The sequence below is a fragment of the Mytilus californianus genome, unplaced genomic scaffold, assembly GCF_021869535.1.
Source record: "Mytilus californianus isolate M0D057914Y unplaced genomic scaffold, xbMytCali1.0.p SCAF_48, whole genome shotgun sequence".
In the NCBI taxonomy this organism is placed as follows: domain Eukaryota; kingdom Metazoa; phylum Mollusca; class Bivalvia; order Mytilida; family Mytilidae; genus Mytilus; species Mytilus californianus.
In genome coordinates this window covers 678,944-696,805 of record NW_026262699.1, presented here as the reverse complement: position 1 = coordinate 696,805, position 17,862 = coordinate 678,944, and the positions used below count along the sequence as shown (strand labels likewise).

The 17,862-nt window shown below is 31.9% G+C and overlaps 1 protein-coding gene across 1 annotated transcript in view; it reads right to left on the bottom strand.

The window, feature by feature from the left end:
* The window catches only part of LOC127700066 (transient receptor potential cation channel subfamily M member 2-like), a 46,550-nt gene that overhangs the window by 26,917 nt on the left and 1,771 nt on the right, over positions 1-17,862 (bottom strand). The window contains exons 2-11 of the mRNA XM_052203532.1: positions 17,166-17,215; positions 15,454-15,537; positions 14,765-14,833; positions 13,172-13,198; positions 11,523-11,552; positions 10,641-10,869; positions 8,428-8,543; positions 7,991-8,026; positions 5,509-5,538; positions 4,919-5,000 (exon numbers count right to left, since the gene is read on the bottom strand). Coding sequence (XP_052059492.1) covers positions 4,919-5,000; positions 5,509-5,538; positions 7,991-8,026; positions 8,428-8,543; positions 10,641-10,869; positions 11,523-11,552; positions 13,172-13,198; positions 14,765-14,833; positions 15,454-15,537; positions 17,166-17,180 — 718 coding nt within the window. The 5' untranslated portion in view covers positions 17,181-17,215. The remainder of the gene's footprint in view (positions 1-4,918; positions 5,001-5,508; positions 5,539-7,990; positions 8,027-8,427; positions 8,544-10,640; positions 10,870-11,522; positions 11,553-13,171; positions 13,199-14,764; positions 14,834-15,453; positions 15,538-17,165; positions 17,216-17,862) is intronic.

Here is a 17,862-nt window from a genome sequence, read left to right as displayed (position 1 = left end):
TCAGTGACGCTCGAATATAAAAATTGAAGAGTTATATTAAGTAAGGAGTTAAACGGCATCGGGAACCTTAAAGACCGAAAGGATTTGCCAAATACAGCTAAGGTAATCTATTCACAATACATAACCAATTCATTCAAATTTTAGCTGGATAATATAATGCCCCTTCTTTTATACTGTTACACCAGAACCACGGAGTCAAAGACTATCATGCTCATAAGAATTCCCCGCTTTAAGTATGTCGAGGCAATTAAAATGCAGTTCTCATATTCACTTTTATGACAATTAAACAGATTGTGAATTCGCATCAAACCACGTAAATGATGACGGGAAATCCAAAAGAAGTAGGACAAGTTATTTCATATATTAAAAAGTAAAATATTTCAAAATGATCCACTAGAAAAAGATGTACACAATCAAAACTATAATCACTGGAGAAATTGGAATACTCTTAATCATCTTGCAGGTGATCATTAAGTTCAAGAGTGTAAGATTTAACAAAATCTCAATTTTAAAACAACTTTAGTTCATCATATTTATCATTCAGTAAATTACTATCTCTCAGAACCGATTGTTATTTTTTTCGTTGGTGAAGTCTATTTTACGACTTATTCACCGGCAAATTCAGTATTGTTCACACAATTCGCCTGCAGTCAATTAAGATCTGTTCAGTCTCTGTTCAGGCTGTTGAAGACTTACTGAAAGACATAACATGATTTAATAATTTATTGTTCTGATAGTTAAGATCAAAATGACCTTTCAGACTGCAATTCGTTTACTAGTGAATGCGTACATGATGTCGATGATAGGGAATGGTTTAGCGCACGTAAAAAGTTAAACCACAAAAATACTGAACTCCGAGGAAAATTCAAAACGGAAAGTCCCTAATCAAATGGCAAAATCAAAAGCACAAACACATCAAACGAATGGACAACTACTGTCATATTCCTGACTTGGTACAGGCATTTTCTTATGTAGAAAATGGTGGATAAAACCTGGTTTTATAGTGCTTAACCTCTCACTTGTATGACAGTTGCATCAAATTCCATTATATTGACAACGATGTGTGAATAAAACAAACAGACATAATAAGTAAAAATGTCATAATAGGGGTACAGCAGTCAACACCGTGTCACAATCTTAATCACAACAAAAACAAACAAATATTAAACAAAGAAGCACAAAAAAGCATTTATCACATGTAACAATCTCGTTCATTTCTTACTTATTTTTGTATCTTATTTATGTATGCCAAATCAACCCATAAAGGATCAAGGGATTTTAAGCACTGGGACCGAATCGTAATTTTAACATTAACTCTGGCGTAGAATCGCGTGTTTGACGTCAGAATGTAAACGTCACACAGGAAGAGATATAAGATAATTGTGTCGTTCAAAGTAAGCAAAAATTATAATAGAACAATAACACAATGGCGGGATGTTTAAAGTACAGAGACACGTCATATGTATCAAAGAAACATAAAAAAAGTCACACGGACAAAACACACAAGTAAAAATGAAAAATAATACAAACAACACAATGACGGGATGCATAAGTACAGAGCCACGTCAAATGTATATCACCAAACACAGATCAAACAGTAAAAATAATATTAATAAAGACAAATAAAAGAACACTTTAACACGTTATTAAGATGATAAACAGCGTCAGTACGCAGAATCTATACTTCAAGACCATCATGTATTATTTGTGGAGTTGATACGGAATATTTATCAACAAGGTCTTGGTACCTCCCGATGAACTTTTTTAAAAAAAGGACGAGACGTTCTTTGACATACCCCTGGTTCATCAACTTTCTTCTCAGACACTGGTGACGTTTTACAAAGTCTGAGTAGGAGCTGCTTGCTCTTGCATACCGAATAAGTTGGGAAATGTATATCCCATATACAGGTGAAGTTGGTATATTGCTACTAAGGTGGGGGGAATTCATAATTTTAAAATTAAGATAGTTTCGTTTGTCATAGATTCTGGTACTGAGATGACCGTGTATGTCAAATTCGAGGTATAAGTCTAAAAATGAGGCGGAGGAAGCCGTGTCTGTTGTTTCTTTAATTTCTAGTTCTGGGGGATATATTAATGGAACCCAATCAGAAAAGTTCGGATTGTTAATGGAAAGAACATCATCAATATATATGAAAGTGAAATTAAATAATCTGGCTTCTTTGATCTTCTTGTTTTTGAGTGTCTGAAGGAACTCCGATTCATATGAAAATAAGAAGAGGTCGGCAAGGAGAAGCGCACAGTTCGTTCCCGTAGGAATGCCGACAATTTGTTGAAAAAGTCTACCTCCAAATTCAACAGAAACTCCAGCATACTGATCACTTGTTCCTCTGTGTAGCATGTTTTACCCTTTTCTTCGCTATTAACAAAATATGCCTTATGGTATCCCAAAGTAATAAATTTATAGCGTATTCTACCATTTTTATGTTGAAAGGCATTGTGGATTATTTCTTTTAGGCGATTTTTCAATTTCACATGGGGAATGGTGGTATACAGGGTTTAAAAATCAAAAGTTTTGATAGAACTTATTTCAGAAAAAGACCGAGATTTAAAATTATCTAGAAGTTCTTTAGAATGTTTAAGAATCCTCATGTGATTAATACCACTACGCGAGTAAACAGTTTCACGGTATTTCTGAAGACCCTCTTCCACTGCGGACAGTATTTTAGTCAATCTAATGGACAATTCTTTGGTTGAACATGCAGATGAGCCGGCAATGTACCGTTGTTTGTACGGAATTTTGTGAAGTCCTCTGATTTGTTGTTCAATGTAATGTTCATTGAAGCCATGAAGCACTATGATTCGCCAAAATCTCATCCTTGTCAAATGATATGTCTTTGTATGTGGGATTACCTGAGTGCTCATTTATTTCTTATTCTTTTACAAAACATTCGTAGTAATACGCTTTACATACAAAGACAATATTATTTGAAGCTTTGTCCGCAGAAACAACAACATACTCATCATGAAGAGATGATAGACATTTAACAGCCTCTTTGTCTCAGAAAATGGACTTTGGTCGATCATTCACAGTTTTTCAACTTATGAATGCGACGTTTTATCAGAGACCTGATTGTTTTGACCCATTCTGACAAAGTGTCCAGTTCAACTTCTTCTCCTTTAGCCAATGCTCTGGCGTAGTCCTCAATGGAATCCATAATTATTTTTGAAGTTATGGTTCCAATTGATGTGTTGGGGTTCTCTAAACTTAGGATTATGAGAAATCACCTTTCGAAGATTTTCTTGTTGAATTATTTTTAGATCCCCTATAATAACATATATATATATATATATATATAACATAAATATTTTTAAACCCGCCATATTCTGTATGTGAATATCCCAAGTAAGGAGCCTGTAAATTCAGTGTCTTTCGTTGGTTCGTGTCTGTCATATTTGTTTTTTGTCAATTGTTTTGTGGTAAATAAGTCCATTAATTTTATTATTTATTAAATTATTTCACATTTTGTCATGTCGGGACCTTCTATTTCTGAATATAAGTTATGGCGTTTATCCATTGTTGAAGGTCGTTTGTTAATCTACATTTTCTTATTTTCAAAAGTATGTTATAGAAAACTTTAGTTTTGAATGTTCACTTCGTCTCATCCACTCTTTTATAAATATTCAAATTCCAGTAAACCGAAATAATTCTGATTTCGTCCAAGATAGTATAAACTCTCTGGGGACATTACCCCTACTTGTTTAAAGTCAAAAGTCAAATGAAACAATGCATGCAATTTATATAAAGATAAATGCTCCCTATCGAAAAATAAGAATCGTCTGTGTCTTTAGATCTGCATATACTCACTCACATTCGATACCGGGCGATGTAAAACATTTTGCATTTGATGTAAAGTTATATGTAATTTTCCTAAGCGTACACGAATAAATGAATATAAGGAAAATTACAAGCATGAATTTTAAGTGTAAACGTTTTAGAAATTTTCGGGATTCACAGTTGCCAGAATGCGACAAAAGGATAGGATAACATTATATTCATACCACCAGTTACTACGATATTGTTGATTGAACTTGTTGTGTTTAGTGAACTTAAAATGTTCGTAAGAATTTATCAATATACAAACGATATTGTTCATATTGAACTTACAAGCATGAATTTTAAAGGTATTAAAATTTTCAGCATTTCCGGGATTCACAGTAGCAAGAATAATTAAGTATAATCTTAGGTTTTTTCTGAGTTCATAGATATTTATGCTTATCACTTAAGACTTGTTGGCGGGACTTAAACTATTTAAGGCTTTACTAAGAAAATATTAAATATAAGATGTTTTATGCATAGAACTAAGGTGAAATTGACGACGATTCTTTATATATGATGTTTACATAGGAAAATATTAACTAAATCAACTTCATACATACCTACCTAGAAGATTAACACACGTTTGAATGATTTAGTTTACGATAATGGAGTCACACTTATAATAGTATCCTTTTCTTTAAAGTAACGAAGGTGACAGGTGTTCAGAAGGATAATTTCATTAGATAAATCGTTTTGTTATATTACCGTATTTGATTTCAAATAAATATATGCATCTTCAAGATCATGGAAACTTGTGCTTTAAAAAATCTGATGTCAAATTTTAATTAGCAGAACATTTATATTTGATTTATTTTATCCATGATATGTAATTTGATAGAAAAGAAGTATAATTTGTGTTTAAACAAGAATATGCGTATCCTTAAAAAAGGAAAAACTAAATATGTCGTTGTCATTAATGTAAACAACTAAAATCAAAGTAAAGATGGTAACATTCCAATAGTATTTGTAATAATTCTGTACTAAATAGGTTTATTCTAAACTTACATTCCAAATGGATACCTCGCTACGAAAACAATATGAATACCTCTAATAAATTGATATAAATGAATATGAACATACCATTTTTTCCTGAACCAACGTCATCTTCCTTTTCAAAACCTGCTCGTCCCTCTAAATTGATGTAGTTTTCTAGTTTGAGCCGCTAAATTTGAAAATATATTGTAAAGATAAGTTCTACTTTTTTAGCCTAAATATATTTTTTCTCGTGCATGCAAAAACTGGAAATAAACAACAGCAAAAAATTTAGATAGTTATTAAACTTTTGTAATACGTATTATGCAGTAGATTTTATTTGCTTCATCGTGTGAACTATATTTGATGACCTCGACAAAAAGGATAAGCAAAGTACTTTATGTTTAACCAGAAATAAACCAAAAGTTGATGATACATGGACAATGGAAATATTCTGAGATGGTCTCTTTTCCAAATCACTGATGTTTTAGATAGTTAGAAGATGATTCTTTTGATATTCTTATACACATTTTAAGTTACATTCAGTGAAGTATACATAGATTGTGTTAGATAAAAAACAAAACAAAAAATTGGGAAGGGTCTTAAGTTAATCTCATGTTCCTACGGTAGAAAAATCATTCAATTAAACAAATGATATTGTCTTGCAATATTTGCTATATCTGTTCACAATCACTTACTTCCAATAAAACTGTTCTTGGCTCTTTAACCTGGAAATATAATAATACCCCAAATAAATGTGATATGCTATGATGTCATTGACTTTTTTGGTTGGACTCTGATTCAGTATTTGAAACTGTATTGTTATATATATTACCATTTAGCTATATGATGTCTACTATATATTATGGATTTGTTTCATTGGTAAAGCCTATAATGAAATCTACATTTGTAAAATCTTTCTTCGAGGATAATTATCTCTATATAGTTTTATAACAGACTTATCGGTAACTGTGTAGACAAGGATCTGGTTATTGAGGAGTGTTTTTCATACTGTCTTTCCTTTTATATGGTCGAATTCTGGTTCAACATTTGCTGTTGAATTGTTGTGTGATGCCTAATTTTATTGCGGATTTTTCATTGTTAAAACCCGTATCTTAGCTGGTAAAAGAGGATTATTTCATTTTTTGCTACATTCGTTAGTCTCATTGATTAAAGCTTTTCCCAAAAGTACCATAGAGTACTTATATTTGTCTTTCAATGTCTTAAATAAATCGAGCGATATCAAAAAATCATTCAATAAAAAGTAAAGTAACAAAAATAGCGAACTCCGAGGAAAATTCAAAACGGAAAAGTCCCTTTTCAATTGGCAAAACCAAAAGATTAAACACATCAAATGAATGGAAAACAACTGTCATATTCCTGACTTGGTACAGGCATTTCCTTATGTAGAAAATGGTGGATTAAACCTGGTTTTATAGCTAGCTAATCCTCTCACTTGTATCACAATCGCATAAAATTCCATGATATTGACAACAATGTGTGAACAAAACTAACAGACAAAATAGGAAAACATATCAAAAATAGGGGTACAGCAGTCAGCATTGTGTTATAATCTTAATCACTATAAAAGCAAACAAATATGTCATCAAAGAAAAACAAAATGGCATATAGACAAAACACATAAGCAAAATTGAAAGAGAAGAATCCAACAAAATGACAAAAGGACAATAACACAATGGCGGGATGTAAAAGTACCGAACCAGGCAAAAAAGATATCACCAAAAATGGACTTAACAGTAAAGGTTAATAATTTACAAAGACAACTAAAAGAACACTATAACACGTATTTACAATCGCTTACCTCCGCTCATGGCTCTATCGCATGAAAACATAAATAATGCCCAAAATAGATATGTTTTGTTATAATGTTAATGATATTAAATTCAATTATTCGTTTGGTTGGACCTTGTTTCAGTATTGGATACAGTATTGTTAAATTCACATTTAGTAATGGGAGGTCTAGTATATATTGCAGATTGTTCACATTGTTTCGTTGCGTAATGAGACCTGAGTTTGTTAAATCTGTTTAGATGCGGTTCTTTGTGGATAATTATCTCTTTGCCGCCTCTTCGTATATTTTTAAAACACACTTATCGACAATTGTGTAGAATGATGATCTGGTTATAGAGAAGTATTTTTTATACTGCCTTTCCTTTTATATAGTCTAATTCTGGTTCAACATTTGCTGTTGCATTGTTTCATTCACTTTTTGTTGTGTTATACCTCATATCTTTTGTTGGTTTTCACTGTAAAAACCTGTACCTTATCGGCAATTGAGATCAATCTTATCTGTTAATATAGGATATTTTTTAATTTTTCGATAGCGTCTTTACTTTCAAATAACAGTGCTTTTCCAACAGAATCATTTGCCAGAATAGTCTAATTTGAGCACCCTTTATAGTAAAGTAATCAGTAAAAACACTTTTAACTAAATTTGTGTACTGGCATAGAGGTAGATTTAAATTAGACAGTGTATAAATATCTGTCACAAATTTTGAAAGATGTATTATTTATTCGTTATGTCATCTGGCGTTGTCTCCTTTTACGTGACGTCACAATAGGACAACCAAAGACGGGAAAGACAGTTGACGTCGTAATTGATTTTTGATCAATGACGATCTTAGATCATAACGAACGACACGTAAAATATCCAATTATTATGCGAGAAAGAATAAGAAAAATGTATACCTTATACAGAGGACTATGAGTTCCATTTATATTTTTATATTAAAGTTTGCATTAATACATAATAACACAAAACCTGTTTATGTAAATCATTGGGTAAATAGGGTCTTCTCTCTTGTTTTTGTTCTGTACGGTGGATTTTTCGTTTTCCATTGTTACCTGTTTGTGCTGTTTTATCTTTTATGATTTCAGGAAGAACGGTACGAAGTTTGATTAAAAAATATATGTAAAATAAGAACTCTAGAAAATGATAAGAGACCAATTAGCCTTACAACAATTGATTAGAACTAATGAAAAGAGGCATTCTAGCTGACTATTGCAGCACCACTAAATATTCGGTGTATAGTAATCGCTAAGTATAAATAACCAAAAAACGACTGTTCAATTATAACAATCCACTTGTCGAGCAACAACTGTTACAGCATTGTTTTAAACTATTTTTGTAGCGTATTTTGTTTGGTATCGAAAACTTACTGTTGCATTTTTGTCATCATTACTTGTATTAGTCGTCTGAAATCAGAAATAAAACTTAATAGGTGATATTTGTCTTCAGTGAGTATTGGTATTGGAACATGATCACAACATGCACAATAAAATTATGGTGTTAGGCATAAAGTTTTTAATTTCTATTTAAGACAATGTCTTTAATTATCAGACTTCGATTTCAGATTTGTTCAGTCACCGCTCATACATTATCCAAGATATTTTGTCAAACGCAGATAAATAAGAAACACACGCCTTCTTTCAATTGCTTAATACCAGAACAGGTTACAAATTTAATAAAGTTTCTGTTCGGCAATGTCTTAAAATTGACCAGTAGATTGACAGAATTTTTCCATCGTCAAACTCATGGAGAAATCTAAAATTAGATTAACAAAGTCATTATATTGTATACAATTTTGTATTCTTACTGATGTGTTTGATGCGAATCCATATACTATAGATTTTAAACCTTGGACATCTCGTTTGTTCCTGACGATGTTCTGCACAAAATTCATATCCTCTTCATTAAAGATTAAGCCACATTCTGTAATAGATAAAATTGAAATCTACATTATAATGTTTTACTCCATTAGATGCATCGAAAGTATCTCAGTTACTATCATGTAATGTAGCGTAGGTCATGCAATCTAATTTATAGTTCATCTCATGCATTCTTCTTATTTTAAAATCAGTACTGTCAATCATTAAAAGAAATTGTCGCGCAAATATTTTGAACTTTTCGCTAATTTAATTTGGCTTGCTAAATAAAAAAAAAACAGTTAATGAATAATAATAAGAACAGATTAAAATATTCTTCACTGTATTTTCAATCAGTATGAATTTTAACATCTCAAATATTTCTGCATGTGTATGTTTTAGTAACTAAACTCAATCATAAAACAAAAACAGTAAGAGAAAAGGCGACAAAAATCAGCACAAAGAACATTACAAATAACGCTAAGAATAAGTAACACAAAATATCAAATGTTCTTCTTTAAGCAAACATGGCTTCACTAATAGCAAGTAAAAAATTCTGTGATTAGTTGCATTCATTAATGTCACAATAGTAAAAACGTAGATAGGACAGTAGCTTTGATAATAGTACTTGTCTAGGCCATCTGCAACATCAATATTTTATAATGATCATCAAAATTGTGATGGCGTCCGAATAAATATCTCATCTTTTGAAACCCTGAAACTGTCATTATCAAGATGCTTGATTTCTTGATTGCTACTTTTGAAGGACTTTTTTTCAACAAACAATTGGTTTTCCAATGGGAACCAACTGTATTCTTCTTCTTGCCAACTGTTATTCATATGAGGAGGCCTTCATACCAGAAATTATTTGAAAGAGAGAAACGAAGTAAGCAGTATCCCTTAACTTCACTTTCCGCTGTATAGATGATGTTCTCATACTAAATAATTCAACGCATCTATCCCATCGAGCTTGAAATAAAGGATCCAAAAGAAACAGTTTAGTCTGCCTCATATCTTGACTAACATCTAAATATTGACTTTGAGGGTCGGTTGAAAACAAAACTTAACGACAAAAGAGATGATTTCAGCTCCCAAATTGAGAACCCCCATTTCTATGTAGCAACATGTCAGCAGCGACAGCATGCGGATTATAAATCTCCAAGTTGATACAACATTCTAGGGCTTGTATTTCCTATCATGATTTCCATAATGGAGGGTTGCTGCTCACAAGGAATCTATCAAACCAAGAGTTCCATGTGGAGAAGTTGAAACCATCCTTTCGTACATTTTAAGGTCACCATCACGACTTGGTTTACCGTTATGGAATATTTGTTCCACAGATGACGACGAATATGATAGAATTCTTAGTTTTTAATTCACTAAAGATAAAGAATTAATGGTAGTCAATATAATTATCAGGAATACTATTTATACTATTGAAACTATTGATTTACAGGACCATTTTTTACTTATTGTTATTATAAATAGCATATATCATATTCTTTTTTTATAAAATTTAATCACTTGAACATTAATATAATGGTTAACCTAATGTTTCAATTCTCAAGCAAATTTTACCGTTGATGAATTTGGCAATTGCTATTATGCCACTTTTTGTCATTTTTGCTCAAATCATGTCTACGTTTTTATGTATCCCTTTCTTTTAAATGATTAGGTTTATGTGTGTCTATTGAATATAAATTCAGAAAAGCGCGTCGGACGCACGAAATGTTTTCAATTCAGTTGAATCGATACCATAGCTGGGATACCATTGACGGTGGACTGTACGTCTCCGATGTTCCAATCATTCCAGTAGTCAGCGCTCCGGTATTGACATGTTTTTAACATATGTGTTTCTTAAATTGTCTCTTAATAGGACACGAAATTACAAAGAAATTACGGATTTTGAGCTATTTGTAGGAAACTTTAAAGAAATATATAATAGTCTCCTATACCAATATGGCAATATGAGTAATATTTCTCTTAGCATATGAGTCAGTGTTTTCAATATAACCTTCTAGGGGAACATTATATAATTAAACATATGTTTCTGTTTACCTTCTTGTTAGAAATGAAAAGTAAACAGTATAACCAATGTCTCATGTGAAACGATATTGAACATTTCAATAGTCATGACAAAATAAAAAATAAAAAATACATTTACTTCCTGCATATCTTGCAACGTGGTTAAGTGATTTTCTTAACAACATCTGGTGTTTCCATTTGTATGATGGAATTCGTTCATTGTAAGCGCCTATCACTGATATTACAATTCGTGGTTTTCCACATTTTTCTATGTCTTCCCATTTTTGTTTTGCATCTTTGTCAGACGCTTGTGGCGGCGGAGGAGAAGGTTCCGGTGGAGGTGGCAATGGTTCCGGTATTTTAGGTTGCTGAAGTAAAAAAGCTTGCTGTAAAGCTGTTCATATTAAGCATAATGGCAACATGTTGACAATAAGCTCAATTCGACAATATCGTCCCATTATGTTATTGCAACAAACTCCTCAAATAGGTATAATGTCTGTGCAAATTTTTTATATGCACCTCCAAAAATATCTTTTCTTCAAAGTTCAAAGGTCATTTTGTAATTCATAGAATAATCATCACATTGATGAGGGGTTCTAAAATGTCATAAAAGTGCGAAAACGATTAAATTTTCAACAGCAATTGTAACATTTAATTTTTATAAACGAAACACAGTAATTCTTATTGTGTTCCATCTTGATCGTCTTTTGAATGCAAAATCAATAAATCAAATTTTTGAATCTTCAAATCAAAATAGAACTATGTTTATCTAATGACTTACAATTGAAATTTGACGGCCTGCAATACATGCGTCTTGTTCAAATATTTTCAAGTTGATTGATACATCAAATCGAAAAGAGTCTCTAACTTAGCTTTCAGTATGAAATTTAATTATCATTTTCCCAACAGGAAATATAATCTTGAAAATGTAAAGGTCAGATTAACCTTCAAATAATTATTGTCTGATTTTGCCTAAAAGATAAAAACAGATTATGAATGGTAACAGGTACTTGAAACTTACTTCAGGAATAATGTCTATATTTGCCAATTTCTGAAAATATAAAAATGAATGTATTAAAAATTCAGACTTTATGCCAAAATGTAACTATGGCAAATAATGCTAATATATGCATGAATTAATTATATTTAATATATAGGGCGGATCAACAAACCCATGAAATGTTTTACTATATTCGCTCTTTTTTATCTAATGTAAATCTGGCGGGATGGTGTATATTACTGGGCCAGCATGCAAATGCGTTTTATGTACCTACAGGGATACACACTGAAAATGTTTTGAAATAATTTAAAAAATTGTTCAGAAAAAAAGTTTAGTACGTATATAATAATGAGTTTTCTTCAGAAATAATCTTCTAAAAGTCTCAAAATGTGTGACCATAAACAGTGAGGAGAAGTATTTGAGATAACAGAGCACTTGTTCTTATTGATGGATATTGATTATTTGTTGGTACCTTCCATTCGATATTACTATAAAGAATTAGGCATGAACAATCTTAAACAAGATAATTCGTCGCTTTATTTTCTTCGCTTCGAGGACGTTACTCCGTGTCATAATTGTCATCCATTCGTATGTGGAGTTTTACACGGTGTGCATATAGAGACAATAGCCTTATAATGTTCGATTGATTTTTGATTTTTGGTGTTTTAACGCCACTTTTAAGCACCGCTTTTGGGCTATTTCGTGGCGGCCAGTTTTTATTGGTGGAGGAAGCCAGAGTGCCCGGAGAAAACCACCTATAATGTTCGAAGAGTGTTGCATAAGATAAAACAATATAAAGTATCTAGTAGTATTACAGTATGAAATATTTACATATACCTGCAGTATATATTCAAATCATTTCAATACTGACCTGTTATGGTTTGAAAGACGAATAATCTGATTCCGTCTTTATAGCCGACTATACGGTATGAGCGTTTCTCATTGTTGAATGCCGTACAGTTACCTATAATTGTTTACATACACTTTTTTTGAACTTAGATGGATAATTGTCTTATTGGCAACCATACCACATCTCCTCATTTTTATAATGCTTCCAAATTATATACAAACAGCCCCTCTGTATTAATATATTATACATATGGATTAATTGGTTCATATATGAAAAATATATTATTATCCTATAATGCACATGTATAATGTTTATATGATTAGTATATCTACAAACGCTTACATTTGATTAGTCCAGTATTAATTTTTCAACTTGCTTAACACGGCTCAAGACTATTTTGCAGATATTTCTTTCGTAAATTATGTTAACACTATGTCTATTTCACTGTGATATAGTCATACGGAAAACACGTGAATGGAATCCTGGGGTTTCAAGAAAGTTAAATTTAAAAGAAAAATGAAAAATGTTTCGATTGAGTTTTAATGATTTGAACACAATATTCTAGAGGTTATTAATGTGTAAACTGAGCCTAGGAATCACAGACGTTCAGGCTTCCAAGCTTCATGCAAGATGTAATTATCACTTGCTTTCATAAGACAAACAAAACTAACAAAAACATCCATTAGTTCCTCCTTCACCAGTGTCACCGTCGTGTTCATATTTTCTTGCTTATAAAGTATAATAAGTGCATATATTTAGAATATTTAGATAGCCAATGAACTTATCATATGTATTTTTAACAACAGAAAAATAGTTCTACCTTTATAGACAATAATGGCAGTCGTCCCTGAAATGGAAAGAAATGTACGTTTTATATGAATTATCACAATAGTAAAAAGTAAAATAAAAAAAAAAAAACCGAACTCCTAGAAAAATTCAAAACGGACAGTTCCTTAACAAATGGCAAAATCAAAAGCTCATACACATCAAACGATTGGAAAACAACTGTCACATTCCTGACTTGGTACAGGCATTGCCTTATGTACACAATTGTTGATTAAACCTTTTATAGATAGCCAGACCTTAACTTGTATGGTAGTCGCATAAAATTTCAGTATATTGACAATAATGTGTGAGCAAAACAAACAGACATAATAGGTAAAAATGTCAAAAATTTGGGTACAGCAGTCAACATCATGTTATAATCTTAATCGCTATAAAAACAAACAAATATGTCAACAAATAAAAACAAAATGACATGTAGACACTCCATAGACAAAGCAATAATCAAAAGTGGAAGACAAGAATACAAAAAATGACCATAGCACAATAACATAATGGCGGGATGTGTAAATACTGAGTCACGCCAAAAGGATATTACCGAAAACAGACTAAACAGTAAAGGTTAAAAATATACAAAGATAAATTAAAAGAACACTATAACACGTAATTAAGATGATAAACAACGTCAGTACATATAAACTATACTTCAAGATCATCATGTATTATTTGTGAATTGATACGGAATATTTTTCAACAATGTCTTGATATTTTCTGATGAACTTTTCAAGATAAGGACGAGACGTTCTTTGACATGACCCTGGTTCATCAACTTTCTGCTGATACACTGGTGACGTTTTATAAAGTCTGAGTGGCAGCCACAATCTCTTGAATACCGAATGAGTTAGGAAATGTATAACCCATATGTAGGTGAAGTTGGTATATTGCTGCTAAGGTGGCGGAAATTTGTAATTTCAAAATTAAAATCGTCTTGTTTGTCATAGATTCTGGTACTGAGATGACCGTTAATTTCAAATTCGAGGTATAAGACTAAAAATGAGGCGGCGGAAGCCGTGTCTGTTGTTTCTAATTTCTAGTTCTGGAGGATAAATTAATGGAACCAAATCAGAAAAGTTTGGATTGTTAATGGAAAGAACATCATCAATATATCTGAATGTGAAATTAAATGATCTGGCTTCTTGTTTTTGACCAGTGTCTGAAAGAACTCCAACTCATAAGAAAATAATAAGAGGTCGTCAAGGAAAGGCGCATAGTGATATCAAATTTCATCGGAGATGGTAGAAACTTTAGTCAAACTTTTCAACTGTTTCGGTACTTATACATCCATGGTTTTCAAATAAGATTGTAGATGAACGTTCCTGATGAAAGATAAGTCAGTAAAGTACTTTGGACGCATTCAATTTATAGTGTTATTTTCATTTTGTTTACGAATAAAAACACACATGAATTGTGTTTGTTTGCGATAATCACGAAACGACAGTTGCGATTTTACATGTGAGTTTTGAGAACTAGCAAAGGAAACAATTTAAGAATGCATTAATACAAAAAACGGTTTCAAATCAAAATAGTGTAGTGCAATACACGTTCCATTGAAATTATATAGACTATATACCTTTGGTGTATCACGATGAACCTTGACTTTCTTGGATTTCTTTTTTGTTTTTGGTCTAAACGGTGATGGCTTAAAATATATCAAATGTTTTACATGATTTGGTTAACAAACAAAATCTCATAAGATCGTTTTATGATATTTAATTATGTACGACAGTATGATTGCTATAACTGTAAACTGAATACAATGAACTTTATTTCGGTCACTGCAAAAATTCATTCTAAATTAGAAGTCCGTCACATATCAATGTGACTATCCTTCTTCATGAAGGTACACAGAGTGTTCTTGCTATAAGATTAAGATTTAAACATCCAAAGGAAACAATGATTATTTGCGGTTTTGCTGTCTGTTTAGACCTTTCGAATTTTGATACTCTCAACAGTTGTATGTGTTTAACCTCCATTAGTGTTGGTCTACAGCGTTCATGATGAGGCGTCTTAAGGAAAAATTGTTGTGTGCTCTTAATAATGTATAATAAAAATAGATGATATGACCTTCATTAACCATTTCTTGGTTCATTGTGTTCTGTATTTTTATTCCAGATATCTCATTTCTACGTGTACTGATTTTTCTTCTCCTTTTGCTGGTATTGGAGCTTCCTTTTTTGTGTTTTTATTAAAAAGAGTTAATCGTATTCATTATTTTGCCAATTTTTCTCTTTAAACATTATTAAACAACAAACAACTTACGAACACTTCTGCATTGTACACTTTACTTGCATCGTATTCTAGATTATTAGGAAAATATTTCGAAAACTTCAAAGACTGCAAATGCTGAAAAGAAAATGATCATGTTAACAGCTTTTATACTATATAAACCCTTTTGTTCAGTTTCCGATAATGTCATTCCTATTCACAAATCTCTTATTTAGTACAAAATGATGTGTGCAATGCTCAATTGTAACACTACAAGAATAACAGTCACTATGACTGTTTTCACATTAAAGAATGGATTCATGATATATCTAATGTATATCACTCATCCCCACTTTTTGATGGATTTCGTGTTGCTCAGTCTCTAGTTTTCTATGTTGTGTTTTGTTTACTTTTATTTGTCTTTTGATAGTTTTTCTTTTCTTGTCATGGCATTGTCACTTTGTTTTCTACTAATTAGTTTAATTATCTCTCTCTCTCTCTCTCTCTCTCTCTCTCTCTCTCTCTCTCTCTCTCAAAACATCATTCCTTCAGTTATTTATTAAAATTCTTTTATAAACAATTATCAAAGTGACAACATTCAAACTCATAAGTCGAAAATAAAGTGACAACACCATGGCTAAAAAGGAAAAGACCAACAGACAAACGACACTACACAAAAAACAACATAGAAAACTAAAGACTGAGCAACAAGAACCCCACCAAAAACTGGGGGTGATCTCATGTGCTCTGGAACGGTAAACAGATCCTGCTCAACATGTGGCACCCGTCGAGTTGATTATGTAAGTACAAAGCCGGTGATAAGACTAATTCGGTATTTTACATTGTGGGAAAAAGGGGGATGGGAGTGTTATTACGACAATAGGAACATATCTGTTGTCATCTGTGAAACAGATATTCCATAACAGTCAACCAACTCGTGATGGCGTCCGAAAAATTCACGAAGGGATGACATTCCTAAGAAATTTCGAAGAAAATATTTACACACATACATGGGTCAAAGAGATACCAAAGGGACATTCAAACTCATAAGTCGAAAATAGACTGACAACGCCATGGCTAAAATGAAAAAGGCCAACAGACAAACAGACAAAAAACAGTACACAAAACACAACATTGAAACTAAAGACTGAGCAATACGAATCCCACCAAAAACTGGGGGTGATCTCAGGTGCTCTGGAAGGATGAGCAGATCTTGCTTCATAAGTGGCTACCGTAGTAAAGATCTAGCTGCATGATATATTCCTGTTATATATTCCTGTTTGCCAAAGTTAACACCGTCCCGCCCGAGATAACATTAGCAGAGGACTTTTCGGACGTCAAATATTCCGGTAGTCATAAAAAAAAATTCTGCTTTTCAAGAAAATGCTACTTTGGTGCATTACGAATTTTACTCGTAATAGTTTGTGAAAAGACCAAATTGGTTAGATTATAACCGTGTAATCTTACATTTGCCCCTATTGATTTGCAAATACAATGTAGATCTAATGACTACCTTAATCTTATTTCTCGAAATTTGCGAACAAAATCGAAACCCTTGAAAAAAGTTAATGCGCTCTAAGTACATGTAAAACAAGACAATGAAAAAAATCATTATAATTTACATTTCGCGTTTTTATAATGTAAAAAAGCACAATAAATTAAAGAAATTTGATAATAATCACTATAAATTTACTCCATAAAGATAAAAGGGGAATGTAATGTAACCCGAACTCTTTGGTTGGGATGAAATAAGAGTATCAACATACCTTTAATGAAGACATCTTCGTCAGGTCTTCCAAACACCAACCGAATTTTCCTTTGATACGAAAAAAGGGATTTACAAATTTAAGGAAAAACTTAATATACGAAGAAATACCTGTTGTTGTTAATACATGGATCGTTATAAATTTCTGCCAAGTAGTCTAATTAATTGAAGAACAACAATATAATTATAGCTTCATAAAAACTCCATTAGTTAGAAAGAAGGATTGTAAAGACAATTCTTTCGCTTTACTTTAATTATTATCATAATGATTGTTATTATACTTCAATTTATTTTTATTAACATTACTTTTGTTGTTGTTGGTGGTGGTGGTTATTATGGTATGTTTCTTCTACGGTCAGAAAATACAAAGAGATAACGGATGTGTGGTTGTGTTCATGATATACATCGAAACATACTTGAGTCACCCATGTTAATTTTGATGTGTCACTATCTTTTTTTGAGTTTTTTTTATCAAGACCTGTCTCTGTGTGAAAACATGAAATATATTTTCACCGCCATTATATGTTATCCATTTTCTTAAATTTTCAGCACTTGTTCTATAGAATATGGATTCCATAGAAAAGGTTGTTTAGCAAACGGATGTCAAGTTGGTTCAATATTCAACATTCAACATTCAACATTCAACATTCAATTTTTTTTTTTTGGGGGGGGGGGGGGTTCATTCATTTTCAACATTC